Source organism: Chiloscyllium punctatum, chromosome 42 (genome assembly GCF_047496795.1).
Source record: "Chiloscyllium punctatum isolate Juve2018m chromosome 42, sChiPun1.3, whole genome shotgun sequence".
NCBI lineage: Eukaryota > Metazoa > Chordata > Chondrichthyes > Orectolobiformes > Hemiscylliidae > Chiloscyllium > Chiloscyllium punctatum.
In genome coordinates this window covers 10,113,087-10,128,235 of record NC_092780.1, presented here as the reverse complement: position 1 = coordinate 10,128,235, position 15,149 = coordinate 10,113,087, and the positions used below count along the sequence as shown (strand labels likewise).

The window sequence follows — 15,149 nt, the reverse complement described above, 5'->3', positions numbered from 1 at the left end:
TTTCCCAGATGCACTCCGATGTACTTTTAATCCTAATAACATTGCACCTGATGGTTCAATTTCTCGGGCCTTGAGGGGATTGACTACCTGAGCAGAGGAACTGGCTGAGAATTCAGGAGTAGACACATCTCTCATGGAATCATGGTTTGGAAAATGGAAGGGGTTGGTGGTCTCCATTGATAGTAGCAGCCGGGGTATTGGTAGCCATTGGCTGTTGCATCATACCCTGTATACGAGGGCACACCCAAAGACTGATTGAGACAGCCTTAATGAAACAAATGCCCCTAAAGAGCAATCAGAGAGAAGGGCTTTACCTGTTAAACAATGAAGGAATGAGTGACCTCGGGGAGATTTCCAAAATAAATGAAATTTCGGGAAAGATGCTTGTCAATTTGGAAGCGACATATAAGAAAATATGCAGATGATAACAAATGATAATTAAAGAAAAAGGGGGAAATTATGGGATATAGGTAAAGCAGTGTTACTTCTGCAATCATAATTGCTTATGCAAGGTAAACGAACTCACACCAGTGTATAATTGTTTCAGCCAAGAGCTGAGTTAACAAGAATGAAAACTATGTGAAGGAAATATATAATTGCTTTTGCATTAGCTAAAATGTGCATACAAGAATGAAATGTGCCTGCAAATGATGGCAGATGTGACAGACAAATAGATAAGATGCTGTGAGGGGAGGGGGTGTAGGTTAAGCTAGATATGCCTGTACATACAGTTACAAGCATCTGTTTCCCGCCTCAGCAAAAACAAACAACAAGGACCACCATTAAGAGGTCATAAAGCTCGGAGTGAAGAAGAGATAAAAGGAAATATTGCTTTGGCAAGCACAGAAACAGATGGCAGTGAAGAAGGATAAATAACAATAAGACCACAGAGGGGGGTGGTCAAACGGCCTTGTGAGGCCAGAGATAAACATTTTGTCACGGACAAGGCCGGATGAGTTTAGAGATAAACAGCCGGTTTAGATTAGAAACAGATGTAAACAAGGGAGGAGGGAAGAGAAACAAAATACATAAATATTGTGTACTCGTTAAATTAGGTGTGTGTGTGTGTGTGTGTGTGTGTGTGTGGACACCACACCCCTCTTGCAGGAGCATAATAAACGATACGACTGATTCAGATCTTGTCTCGGACTAAAATTATTGATGTGAGTGAGCTTTGTTTCTCACAATTATTATCCCCTATCCAGGGATAATATTTTCTCAAAAATAATCTAGTGGGATTGTTTTCAGCCAAGTGGACAGAGTTGGCCTCAAGTTAACAACTCATCCAAAAAAAAACTCACTTCTCCACAGCACAGGAATGAGCTTTAAATCTGTGATACTGCATTCAGAGATTCAAACCCACACCTTCCAGAAATCCAATATATAAGCTACCAGCTGATCTCCATCTCAGAATCTTGAAAGCAAATTGAGAAATCACAAAAAACACAATATCTAAAAACAGATGAAACCTTCAGGAACATTAAATAGACTTTAACAGAATGACCCCTTTGCTACCAATAACCTAGAACAATCTCCATTAAAGTATGTGTTCCTCACACTGGAGAAAACAGACAGATAGCTGAGGGCCATGTTCCTGGATTCCATTCTCTTCTGCAGTTTCCCCATGTATGTAACTGTGCAGAATTCAATCAATGATTATATCAAAGACCAGATCTAATACTCTATAAACAGGTGTGAACTTTAAGTAAGTATTTGCAACCATGTCCTCAGAAGACTACCAAGGTCGCTGGGCCAGTGTGGAGTCTTTGGGCCGAGTGGCCTGCTTCCACACTGTAGGGATTCGATGAAGGGAAGGGACTTTTGCAAAGTGTGCTCTGCTCCTCCCCAGCTGCAAGACAGCGCAGGCGCAGTGCGGGCCAGCCGGCCATCCAGAGCAGGCGCAGTACGGGCCAGCCGGCCGTCCAGAGCAGGCGCAGTACGGGCCACACGACAGGCCGGCCGTTCAGAGCAGGGGGCCGCAGTGCAGGGGGCCGCGAGGAGCTTCGCCCCGCCCCCTCCACGCCCCGCCCCGCCCCCCCCTCCACGCCCCGCCCCGCCCCCCCCCTCCACGCCCCGCCCCGCCCCCCCCTCCACGCCCCTCGCTGTTTGTTACGTCAGAACGCGGAAGTGGCCCTGTCAGTTTCACTGGACAACTCCTCGTCCTGGGATGGAGATGAATGGGGGAAATGGGAAATCTGTTCACTCACAGCAACTGGAGTGAATCCAGGGAGGGAGCAGATTCTGCACACTCAGGTATGTGTTGTGAGGGGTAATTGCAAATGTTTTTGGGCGGTATGGTGGCACAGTGGTTAGCACTGCTGCCTCACAGCACCAGAGACCTGGGTTCACATTCCCACCTCAGGCAACTGTCTCTGTGGAGTTTGCACATTCTCCCCGTGTCTGTACAAAAAAAAATGTGCAGGTTAGGTGAATTGACCATGCTAAAATTGTTAGGTGAAGGGGTAAATGTAGAGTCTGGGTGGGTTGCACTTCAGAGGGTTGGTGTGGACTTATTGGGCTGAAGAGCTGTACAGCTAATAGAAAGTTTTCACACTATCTATCTAATCTAAAAATCAGTAGGTTAAGCTAGATATACTTGCACAAGCAGCAGTTTCCTGCTTCTGCAGAAACAAAAAACCACAATCAGTGTGGAAATGTTGCTTTAGGAAGCAGCTGGCAGTGAAAGAGGATATATGCTAACAATAGACCACAGAGGGACTAACGATGGAACTCAATATGGGCTGTGCCGAGGGGAAGGAAAAAGCCTCTGGAAAGGAAAGGGGAATGGAGGTGGGGTCCCTGATAACATATCTCCAGAAAGTCTGTTGGGCAGGATGTTGGGGAATTGAAAAAATAATACTTGTACTAGGGGGAAAGACAGGAAAAAGATGATTAAATATTGTTGCTTTGTACGGACTAAGGAATCCATTCTTCGTCCCGCTGTCTTCTGGCCAAAGTACAGGTCGGACGAAGACTGGGTTTGTAAATATTTGAACTTATATGTCAACAGAAAACAGCCTTACAGTCAGGAGGAATCAGATTATGCTTCATGTCAGAAGGACTAGTGGCTGAAAGGCTACAGAGGGTACACTTCGTAACTAAATCATGGCCAGACATCCAGAAAAAGATTCAAAAGATAGAGAGGTGAAGCGAGAAGCCTCTGGAGGAGTGGTTACGGGAAGCCCAGAAAGTGAGAGATGCGGTGTGTGTGTGAGAGAGAAAAAAGAGCTGTACAGCTAATAGAAAGTTTAATCCTTTGTGATTTGGTTTGAATGCATATTTGTTTGTTGGTGATCAAATGTTTGTGCGTTGTTCCCTGGAGCTTGAGATCCAGGACTGTTTTGAATCTGATTTCTATTATGGAAATTTAACATGATTTCTTTTAAGGTTAAGGATTCTACAGTGATTATGAAATAATATGTTTAACTCCTGTTCTTTTTACAGGTCATGACTGCCTCACTATCAATTTCTAACTAATCTCTTTTATCCTTACATAAAAGCGATTTATGGAGGACAGTTGAAGTTTCAGTTCAACATTAGATTGTAATAAAAAAAATCCTATGGTTAATATCTGACCTTGGATTCGGCCATTGTTCATGCATTAGAAGTTTTTTTTACTTGAATAGATAAATCCTTTTAAGGCAGCTACGGTTATTTCATGACCTATAGCATTGTAATTGAGCAATGATTGGTCAGGACTACTTAAGAAAACTAATTTTGGATTTAAATGAAGGGACTAAAACTGGGTAATTATAGTGGATTTCAAAGTATGCATTTTACATTTTAAATATTAAATACTGAATAAATGAATTTATAATATATAAATATATATTTACAAGTAAGGTTCCAAAATGTATAGTTAGGAACAGGCTTTAAAGTTAGTCAAGCATGAATTGATGAATTGGTATTTGAAGTTATGGGGAGCAAGAAATATTGCAATATTTCTAAAAAAAAAATTCTCAAGGTCAAAATAAAACATTGGGTGATGAAGAACGGCCATTAGGTTGCCCTAAGGCTGTTCAGTTGGTTAAATCGGGTCAGCAATTGATCTGGCAATGTAACATGAGAAGTGGAAACAAAAGGGAAAAATAATGATAGTCCACGGCTGATGAGGTAATAAAGAAAAGGACAAAACTAAAAGGAGAAGGAAACCGGAATGGTCAGGGAGGAGATGGTAAGGGGTCTGGTGGACAGGAACAAGGATCGAAGTGGAAATCCCCACAGGCGGGATGTTATTGCTGTGAAAGGACGGGTCACTTTAAGAGAGAGTGTCCAGATTTGAAAAAGGAAGCAAAGGCAGTACCATTTATGAACCTTGATGAAAAATAGGGATGTCAGGAGTTCCTGCCCCCAGGACCCACCAGGAGCCCTTGATAAATTTAAAGGTGGGACCTTACAAAGAGGACACAGTTTTCCTAGTAGATACAGGGGCAGCAAGGTCATCCTTAAACTTTAAGTCGAAGGGAGCGGGAAAGAAAGAGTTAATTGGATTATGGCGACAGTTTTGTGATGAGAGGCACGAAGAAACAGTTTTGCGCTCATGACAAGATACTGCCACCAAATTGGGGATTGAATTAACTGCAAATGGTGCTATGAAACCTGTTGAGTTTCTTAAAAAATGAATGGGCTCGAGCAAAACAATTACAGAAACAGAATGAGAAGTCACTAGTGACTGGTAAACAAACAGAACTGCGCAATTAGAGTTTTAAAAATGTTTTAGTCACTTGTTGCGTTTTGACCCTGAATTACAGATAATGATTTTTATATTTATATAATATGTATAATTAATAATTAATATTTATAATAAATCTATTGTGTTAGCCTGAATCAATATTAATTGGCAGGATTCCTTCACACATTCTCAGTGACCTGTCATATTGATCCATGGTTAATTTAAAACATGACTGCATTAATTCATTGTTAATTAAAGAATGGAAAGCTACATTACTGGCTGATGAGGTAACTAAAGAAGCAGCTCTGAATCCACAGGGAGCGGTGATATCCTCCCTAATACCTGCAATTCCAGATCTTCAGGGTGCCCGTTGTTTACTGCAAGGGGGGAAAAGGAACTAAAAGATTTAGGAGCTGCAAAGACAGCGAATGGGCGTTGGATATTACCCGATGGGAGGGAAATGTTGAATAAAGTGATGATGCGAGAAATTGAGTCACGGAGTGAACAGACAAGGACTTTTCCCTGGGATGGAGGAGTCCAGAACTAAAAGGCAGTAGGTTCAGGGTGAGGGGGAGGAAAGATTAACAGGGACCTAAGGCTTTTACCTGAAACATCAATTTTCCTGCATCTCGGATGCTGTGCTTTTCCAGCATCACACTCTTGACTCTTAATTTCCAGTGTCTGCCGTCCTCACTTTCACCAGGGTTTAGAGGGATATGGGCAAAGTGCTGGCAAATGGGACTAGATTAGGTCAGGATATCTGGTCGACATGGATGAGTTGGACTGAAGGGTCTGTTTCTGTGCTGTATTTCAATGACTCTGCCTTACCACTGACGATTGCAATATCTGTTTGTTCAGTTTCTCTCTGGTTGTCGGTGTCAAAGCCCTGATGTTTCATTCCCACCACAACATCTCTCCTTCCCCCTGCCACCCCCCCACCACACTCCACACTAATCATTTTGTGTCTGGTTGCTTCTCAAGAAGCTGTTTTGCAGGTTACCCCTGAATTTTCTTACTCTTTCGCTTCCCAAAATCAGACCTGCTCACTCTCAGCAGTATCCCAATGTCGTGAAAGATATTAACTTTCAGGTAGAGTTATCCAAAATTCAAAGTCTTGTTGTTTTTGCTTTTCTGCTCCTGTGAGATCCTGAATCAGTACCTTCAGGAGAATTAGTTAGAGCGTAGTGAGAACAGAGAGAGAGAGAGAGAGAGAGAGAGAGAGAGAGAGACATGGTACTTTCAATTTTGTGGAATAACTGAAGAAAAGAATAGTCTGCAGAAAGTAGAATTGCTTGTTCTGAATTTCACCCAGGACTGACAATGATGACTCTTGTAATATCATTTTACAGAGTATTTGAAGATCTGAAGACAGAAGTTTCAAAATTAACAGGTGAAGCTGAAACACTGATTCTCCTGCTCCTCGGAGTCTGCCTGACCTGCTGTGCTTTTCCAGCATTGCACTTTTCGACTCTTGACTCTCCAGCGTCTGAGGTCCTCACTTTCACGTCAATGTCTGACAGTTCACTCAATGCATTGGGACCGCAACAGTTTTCGGCTATGATTCTGTGAGGAGAAATCTTTTTGCTTCATGTTCCAATACGTTTTCAGCTCCCGTGGGACTGAATGAGAGACCCTGCTGTTGCAGTGCACTGAGCGTGGAGCCTGAAACAGTCATACAGCCTGGAAAGAGTGGGGAAGGGCCTATACACAAGATTGTGTGTGGCTGAGGCTTCGGCCATGGGAAAACCTAAGGGATCCTGCCCCGGTGAGAAACCGTGGAAGTGTGACGATTGCGGGAAAAGCTTCCGTGCCCCATCTATCCTGGAGACCCATCGGCGCAGTCACACCGGGGAGAAGCCGTTCCCTTGCCCCGAGTGTGGGAAGGCCTTTGTCAAATCCTCCTCCCTGCTGGTGCACCGGCGGGTCCACACAGGGGAGAGGCCCTTCAGGTGCCCTGAGTGCGGGAAGGGCTTTACCCAATCCTCCCAAATGCGGATCCACCAGCGGATCCACACCGGGGAGAAACCATTCTCCTGCCCCAAGTGCAAGAAGGCCTTTAGGCAGGCCTCCCAACTCCAGGTGCACTGGCGAGTCCACACGGGTGAGAAGCCATTCTCCTGCCTCGAGTGCGGGAAGGCCTTCTCCCAGCCCTCCTCCCTGCTGCTGCACCAACGGATCCACACCAAGGAGAGGCCGTACACCTGCCCCAAGTGTGAGAAGGCCTTCGCTTTCTCCTCCGCCCTGCTGGTGCACCAGCGGATCCACACCGGGGAGAAGCCCTTCAGCTGCCCCGAGTGTGGGAAGGCCTTTGCTATCTCCTCCGCCTTGCTGATGCACCAGCGGATCCACACCGGGGAGAGGCCCTTCAGCTGCCCCGAGTGTGGGAAGGCCTTTGCTTTCTCCTCTGCCTTGCTGAAGCACCAGCAGACCCACACCGGGGAGAGGCCCTTCAGCTGTCCCGAGTGTGGGAAGGCCTTCACCCGTTTTGCCCATCTAAAGGCCCACCAGCGGATCCACACCGGGGAGAGGCCCTTCAGCTGTCCCAAGTGTGGGAAGGCCTTCACCCAGTTCTGCCAACTACAGGCCCACCAGCAAGTCCACACCAGACAGAAGCCCTTCAGCTGTCCTGAGTGCGGGAAGGGCTTTAACCAGGCCTTCAAACTCATGGTCCACCAGCGGATCCACACCGGGGAGAGGCCGTACAGCTGCCCCCAGTGTGGGAAGGCCTTCACCCGGCCCTGCCATCTACGGACCCACCAGCGGATCCACACCGGGGAGAGGCCCTTCAGCTGCCCCGAGTGTGGGAAGGCTTTCACCCGGTTCTGCCATCTACAGACCCACCAGCGGATCCACACCGGGGAGAGGCCGTACAGCTGCCCCGAGTGTGGGAAGGCCTTCACCCGGTCCTCTCATCTACAGATCCACCAGCGGATCCACACCGGGGAGAGGCCCTTCAGCTGCCCCGAGTGTGGGAAGGCTTTCACCCGGTTCTGCTATCTACAGACCCACCAGCGGATCCACACCAGGGAAAGGCCCTTCAGCTGCCCCGAGTGCGGGAAGGCCTTCAGTAATTCCTCCTCCCTGCTGGGGCACCAGCAGGTTCACATGAGGGGAAGTGGCCCTTCATCTGCCCTGAGTGAGGGAAGGCCTTCAGCGATTTCCCCCACCCTGTTCACCCATCAGTAGGTTCACACTGGGGAGAGGCCATTCACCTGACCTGAGTGTGGGCGGAGCTTCACCTTGTCCTGCAACTGTGTGGAGGCAGCCAGCAGGGGCACCAGTGCTCCCAACAAAAGGATTCTGTTGGTGATGCTGCTGTGGGTCACCCCCAGGACAGAACCTCCTGCCCTTCTGACAGTGGGTGCAGTGGGAGAGCCGGTGGGCATCCTTTGTTTTCTGCTGGACTACAACCCCCTGCCCCCCAACCGCACAGTGGCTCAGGGATGGCATGGTGGCTCACTAGTTAGCCCCGCTGCCTTATGGCACCAGGGACCCAGGTTCAATTCCACCATTGGGCGACTGTCTGTGTGGAGTTTGCACACTCTCATGTCTGTGTGGGTTTCCTCTAGGTGTTCCGGTTTTCTCCCACAGTCCAAAAATATGCAGGTTTAGCATATTGGCCACGCTAAATTATCCATAGTGTTCAGGGATGTGTAGGTAAGGTGCATTGGTCAGGGGGAAATGTAGATTAATATGGTAGGAATATGGGTTTGGGTGGTTTACTGTTTGGAGGGTTGGTGTGGACTTGTTGGGCCGAATGGCCTGTTTCCACACTGTCAGCAGCCTATGGTTCTATCTCTTCCTGATAAAGGGCATTAATTCATTTCCTATGTCAACAGGCCTGTCAAGGTAAACTGTGGCCACCAGGTGACACCATAGGTCAATTTGATTTGGTAGCGCAATCACTCCACCACAACACATAGGACTTTGGACAGAAAATAGAATTCCCTTTCTTACAGATTAATGCCAGTTCTTCTCGGCTGCCACCTCACATCACCAAGAATGAGTGTGCATCTGAATAATTCTCCATCCTCAAAAAATAATTGGTTCTATTTGAAGCCAACTGGCAGTCCAGTCTGCTTCATGTAAATTAGGTCAGATGGAAAGGTAAAATTGACTCTTTCAACAGAACTCGCCCTAAACAGTTACAAGTTAGAAAGCAAGGCATTCTTGAGGTGGCTACTACAGTGTTTTTATTTCAAATTATTGGATACCATACTGACTGTTGCTAACATGTTGCTTGAAATTCAAACTCTTTTATTGTACTTGGGAAGTTAAGTGACAATTAATATTTGTATTGAAGGATCTTTAGCCATTATCATTATGATTGAGAAATTTTGGTTCTAAAATGGCCAGACAATGCATAGCTTTAATTGTGATGTGTATATCTGTATTGTGTACATTGAAGGATGTTTTAGGTTAATTTTGAGTTCTGAGTGACATTATGTAATCGAATGTGTTTACAGGTGTTGTAAAACTCCCTTGCCCTCTTTTTTTTCCCCCAGGATAGGGGAGTTCAAACCGAGAGGGGATGGTTTAAGGTGAAAGGGGAAAGATTTAAGAGACCTGAGGGGCAATGTTTTCATGCGGAGGGTCTCGAGTGTTTGGAATGAGCTGCCAGAGGAAATGGTGGAGGCTGGTACAATTACAACATTTAAAAGTCCCTTGGATGGGTATGTGAATAGGAAAGGTTTAGAGGGATATGGGCCAAATGCTGGGACTAGATTAATTTCGGATATCTGGTCGGCATGGACAAGTTGGACCAAAGGATCTGTTTCAGTGCTGCACATCTTTGACTCGAAGTCAGGCTTTGAAGAAACCCAGGGAATGACCAGTTCAGTGCTTTTGAGAAAAAGAGAAGAGGGTGATTAAAAATATCAGGATATCATCTCACCATGATGCGTCATACGACACAAGGAGACAGATACAAAGCAGTTTCCTCTTAGAGAAAGACAGCCATTCAAAATTTATTTTTTTGTGTGTGTGTGGGGGGGGGGGGGGTGGGGGGAGAAGGTTTCTTTGTGTGTGGGGGGGGGGGGCAGGAGAAATAAGTTCTAAAAAGCTGAAGAAACATAAGGCTTTGGAAGAGGATTTGAAGGAACTCTTGTTAAGAAATACATCAGCTATGTGAGCCATTTGTTTAAGGGTCTCGTGGAGAGGCATTAATACTAAAGATTTGCCAGAAAGCAAACAAGTCCAGTCCTGCCAACTGAACAAACATCTCTGATGTGGCAACAGGTGAACCTTCAGTAAAAGTTATTGAGGGAAAATGGGTTGCATCTTTATTCTGATATATGTATTATACTTATGTTGTACAGAATTGTTTATTTTTTTTTGCTTTTGTGTCTAATAAATGTGGAACTTTTGTTAAGATACATTTGAAGCCTCTTGCAAAAGTTTCAGTGACTGGCAAATTGCAAAAACAAAACTTTGGAATTGTCACTTCCGTTCAAAGATCTAAATTCGACTGACTTTCCTTCTGAAACAAAGTTTGATTGAAAGATTTCCCTCAGTTCTGTGGGTGTCAGAAGTATGATCTCAGCTACAGGAAGTCAACTGGACCATAAGCGGTCTTCCTTTGTTTTGACCTTTTGAGTTTAAACTCTCGATACATTATTCTTCAAATTTCTCTTTAAAAAACCCTATCACCTCTGCAGTGTTGCCTTATCTTGTCTATTGTGAGACTGTCTATGTTGGGATTAAGGGGCAATAGCTTAATTCTGCATAGTAGCTCAGTTGTTAACCAGTTTTGACACTTACTGTAAGAATATGTTTGTTTATAATAAACAAGTTATTATAAGGAAAATCTGGTTATAATGTATTTTATTCTGAATAATAATAAAGAGAAGCATATGGACTAATTTGATGATTAATCAAAAGATTTACTCAATTGCCACTCCCCCTCCTCTCTTTTGCCTCCCTTTCCATCCTTCCTGTAGCATTTGTATCCTGGAACATTAAACTGCCAGTCCTGCCGATCCCTGAGCCATGTTTCTGTAATTGCTATGTTATCCCAGTCCCGTGTTCCTAACCATGCCCTGAGTTCATCTGCCTTCCCTGTTAGGCCCCTTGCATTGAAATAAATGCAGTTTAATTTATTAGTCCTAGCTTGTCCCTGCCTGCCCTGACTGTTTAACTCACTTCTGTTCTCCACTGTTCCAGTCTCAAATTGCTCTCTTTCCTCACTATCTCCATGGGTCCCAACCCCCCCACCTTATTAGTTTAAATCCTCTTGAACAGCTCTAGCAAATCTCCCTGCCAGTATATTAGTCCCCTTCCAATTTAGGTGCAATCCATCCTTCTTGTACAGGTCACTTCTACCCCAGAAGAGATTCCAATGATCCAAAATGTGAATCCTTCTCCCATACACCAGCTCCTCAGCCAAGCATTCATCTGCTCTATCCTCCTATTCCTGCCCTCACTAGCTCATAGCACCGGGAGTAATCCAGATATTACTACCCTTGAGGACCTCCCTTTTTAAATTCCTGCCTAACTCTCTAATCTCCCTTCAGAATCTCAACATTTTCCCTTCCTATGTCGTTGGTTCCAAGGTAGACGATGACCTCTTACTGGCCCCTCTTCCTCTTTAGAACATTTTGCACCCTCCCTGAGATACCCTTGATCCTAGCACAAGGGAAGCAACACACCATTCTAATTTTAAGCTGCTGGCCACAGAAATGTCTGTCTGTGCCTCAGACTAGAGAGTCCCCTAACAAAATTGATCTTTTGGAACCCGACATACCCCTCATTACATTAGAGTCAGTCTCAATACCAGAAACTTGGCTGTTTGTGCTACGTTCCCCTGTGAAGTGATCACCCCTGGCATTTTCCAAAACAGCATACTTGTTTGAAATGGGGATAGCCACAGAAGATTCCTGCACTAACTGCGTACCTCTCTTACCTTTCCTGGAGTTAATCCATCCATGTGATGGTATCTGCAACTTTTCCCCCTTCCTATAACTGCCATCCATCACATACCATTGCTGTTGCAAATTCCTCATTGCCTCTAATTGTCTCTCCAACTGATCCATTCAATCTGATAGGATTCATAACCAACAGCATTTATTGTAGATATACTACACTGTAACCCGTAAACTTTCCTTAAACTCCCACATCTGACAAGAAGCGCATATCGCTCTACTAAAGCCATTTTTTGCTCCTTCACAATCTACAGACTCAGAAAGTAACACTGTGTCATTCCTCTGCAAAACACTGCTCTGGGCTAAATTAATAGTTATGGCTTAAATTTTATGTTTCATCAAGAGACATATCTCAACAAACATATAATCAAGAAAGAAACCACTCTACTCACTGCTGCAGACTTTCTGTAGGCCACATTTAAAATTATTCACTTCTCTGTTTCTGTGCTGTGACTTCGCCCGAACAGGTTCCTCCAAGATCAGTTGTGAATATCACTGTTTGTTAATTTTCCCAGATGCATTTTGATGTCCAGCGATACATGAATTCAAACAGCAAAGGCAGTAACTGTGCAGGTTCACTGTGGTGTCAGTTTCTCTCTCTCTCTCCTTTGTCTGTCTGTCTCTCTCTCTCTCTCTCCTTTGTCTGTATCTCACTATTTCTCCTTTGTCTGTATATCTCTCTCTCTCTTTCTCTCCTTTGTCTGTATCTCTCTATCTCTCCTTTGTCTGTATCTCTCTCTCTCTCTCTCTCTCTCTCTCTCTTTTGTCTGTATTTCTCTCTCTCTCTCTCTCTCTCTCTCTCTCTCTCTCTCTCTCTCTGCCTCGTCTGATCAATAGCCCTCTCAGTTTTGGCATCCTTCTTGTCAATTTTGCTTTAATCTTCTCCAGTGCCTCTACATAATTTGTATCAAATGGAAACCAGGAGTATGCCTCATCCATGAAGTAATTAGAGGCAGAGTGTGAAACTGGGAGAGGACAAGGTACAAAATTAGTTTTAAAAATCTCTGTTTTATACACTATTACCTTACTTTCATGACTGTGTCGTGTTGTTTATTATCTTTGATTTATATTGATCTATGAAATAATGCTGTGGTTTTGGTGATTTCTGTGTTGCAATATCAAGGAAATGAGTGTCAATCCCCATAATTTTTTCTAGCCGGCCTGTTAGGGACTGGCATATTGAGATGTGGTTAAAACAATTAATAGGGATCTCCCACTTAGCGCTGATTCTTTCAGTAATGGGTGACCAGATGCTTCATCTGTCGGACCGTCTGGGGTTTGCGGTCTGCCAAAGGGATTTAGTCCAGGTGATGCTCTCCTCCAGAGTGATGCTACCCGTCGCCAAGTAGCGTGTATCATTGGTTGATTACCAGACACAGTTTCCATGGTGATAATGGTATCCCCTTGTTTAATGTGTCTTAGTTCCATTCTGGTTCCCATCCATTTCACTGAGCCACCTTATTCAATATTCAACTGCTGGATACAGTGGGGCAACTTGAAGTACGGAACAATCACATGACAGCAGCCAATGGCAAGCTGTCAAGATGAAACCAGATTGTAAGTTACCCAAAACAAAACTGTCTTTGATTCTCATAACCAGTGTTAGTATAAATAAACAAAACCAGGTAAGCCATTGACAGTTGCATTTTCTGAAATAACTTCATGCATTTTGCTTATCATTTTCTTCAACAATTTTACATCTCTATGTTGCTGTCATCTCTGTGGCAACATGCACCTATTGTGCTGCAGTGTTGACATGCTCTTTACTTGTGCAATCACTGATGTTTAAACTGATGCTCAGCACTTTTCAGCAGCGGAATCAAAGAGAAAATCCACCTTGTGCTTATCATTGAATCTAACAGATGGTGAAGAATTGGATTACAGACAAATACAGAGCCCACCATTAGCTGTGGGAATGTACTTGACATCGTTAGGAGCAGGAAATGCTGGAAATACACAGCAGGCCCAACAGAAGCTGCAAAAAGAAAACGCTGATGAACATTACAAATGGTGAATCTGTGTCAGAACGCAGTATGTATCAAACTCGCAATGTAATTTAAATAAAATATGAACTCCCAAATCAACCAAGGGCTGCAAAGAAGTCTTCCTCATCAATTGATGTGATAGTGTTGCATCTAACCATATTTGTCATTCTTTAATTTGTTATGATGGTACACTTGCTTCTGAATCAGAATGGTGTGGATTCTCAGGAAACTTGAGCATGTAACCTGCCAGACACCCCAATGCAGTGCTGAGGGCATGCTGCACTGTCAGAAATGCTGCCTTATGGATGAAAGGGTGAAGTGAGGCCCTGTCTATCCTTTCATGGAGATGTAAAATAACCCAAGATGATGTTTTGCAGAATAATGGAGATGTTCTTCATTGTGTCATGTTATAGAGTCACAGAGATGTACAGCACAGAAACAGACCCTTCTGTTCAACTAGTCCATGCTGACTAGCTATCCTAACTTAATCTAATTCCATCTACCAGCATTTGGCCCATATCCCTCTAAACCCTTCCTGTTCATATACCCATCCAGATGCCTTTTAAATGTTGTAATTGTACCAGCCTCCATCACTTCCTCTGGCAGCTCATTCCATATACACACCACCCTCTGTGTTAAAAAGTTGGCACTTGGGTCCCTATTAAATCTTTCCCCTCTAACCTTAAACTTATGAACTCTGGTTTTAGATTCCTCTATCCAGGGAAAAGACCTTTACTATTCACTCTATCCATGCGCTTCATGATTTTATAGACCTCTGTTAAATTTATCTCTCTGGCAGAGTCACGACCAAAACAAACAAGAATTCTGAAGAAGCGTCACAGGACTTTGACTTTGTTCCTCTCTCTACAGATGCTGCCAAACGTGCTGAGTTTCTCCAGAAATTTCTGATTTTGTTTCACATTTCTAGCGTCTGCAGTTTCTTTGCGTTATTATCTGGTCATTCTTACTGAATGTTTGCTGTGCACAAATTCACTGCCACATTTCCCACTCAACATTAGTGACTAATTCATGCCATTTGTTGTGAAACATTTCAGTGAATGCCAAAGGATGGAGCTCTACATTAGTGCAAATCTAGCCTTCTTTCCGATGTTTTGTTTTGAGCAGAAAACCATTCATTTTCCGGTAGCTTTTCCACCTTGACAATTTAGCCTCTTCGTTACAAAAGCAGAGATTTGCAACCAGCCTCCACTCTGCTCCACAATTCACCTTGAGTTTGACCTCCTTATGGCAATACTTAGATCACTTTACCACAGTTAGTACTTGAGCAGGGGCCAGAAAGGGACGAAGGAAGGGTAAAACATGGCATTGTTTCAGAATCCAGACATCATGGACCATGTTGCAAATCACCAGCTTCCCCCAAAATAGCTCCACAGTCTACTAGAAAGAAAACTGCTAGGTTTCCCAAAATGCCTATAATTGTCGCCTGATGTCCCGTTGCATTTTCTGTCTAATAATGCCCTTTTTGATATATTGGTCACTGCTGTCAACACAGAAGCTAATTTGTGCTCAGCAAGACCCACAAACAATGATGAGATAATGACCCAATAATCT

General features: G+C 44.2%; 1 protein-coding gene across 1 annotated transcript; it reads left to right on the top strand.

Moving 5' to 3' along the window:
* The first annotated feature begins 2,134 nt into the window (after nucleotides 1-2,134).
* LOC140465714 (uncharacterized) lies at nucleotides 2,135-9,656 on the top strand. The gene is made up of 2 exons (XM_072561369.1): nucleotides 2,135-2,253; nucleotides 6,022-9,656. Exon 2 carries the CDS (start codon nucleotides 6,410-6,412, stop codon nucleotides 7,856-7,858), a length of 1,449 nt encoding a protein of 482 aa, XP_072417470.1. The 5' UTR covers nucleotides 2,135-2,253; nucleotides 6,022-6,409; the 3' UTR covers nucleotides 7,859-9,656.
* Nucleotides 9,657-15,149: the final 5,493 nt, after the last annotated feature.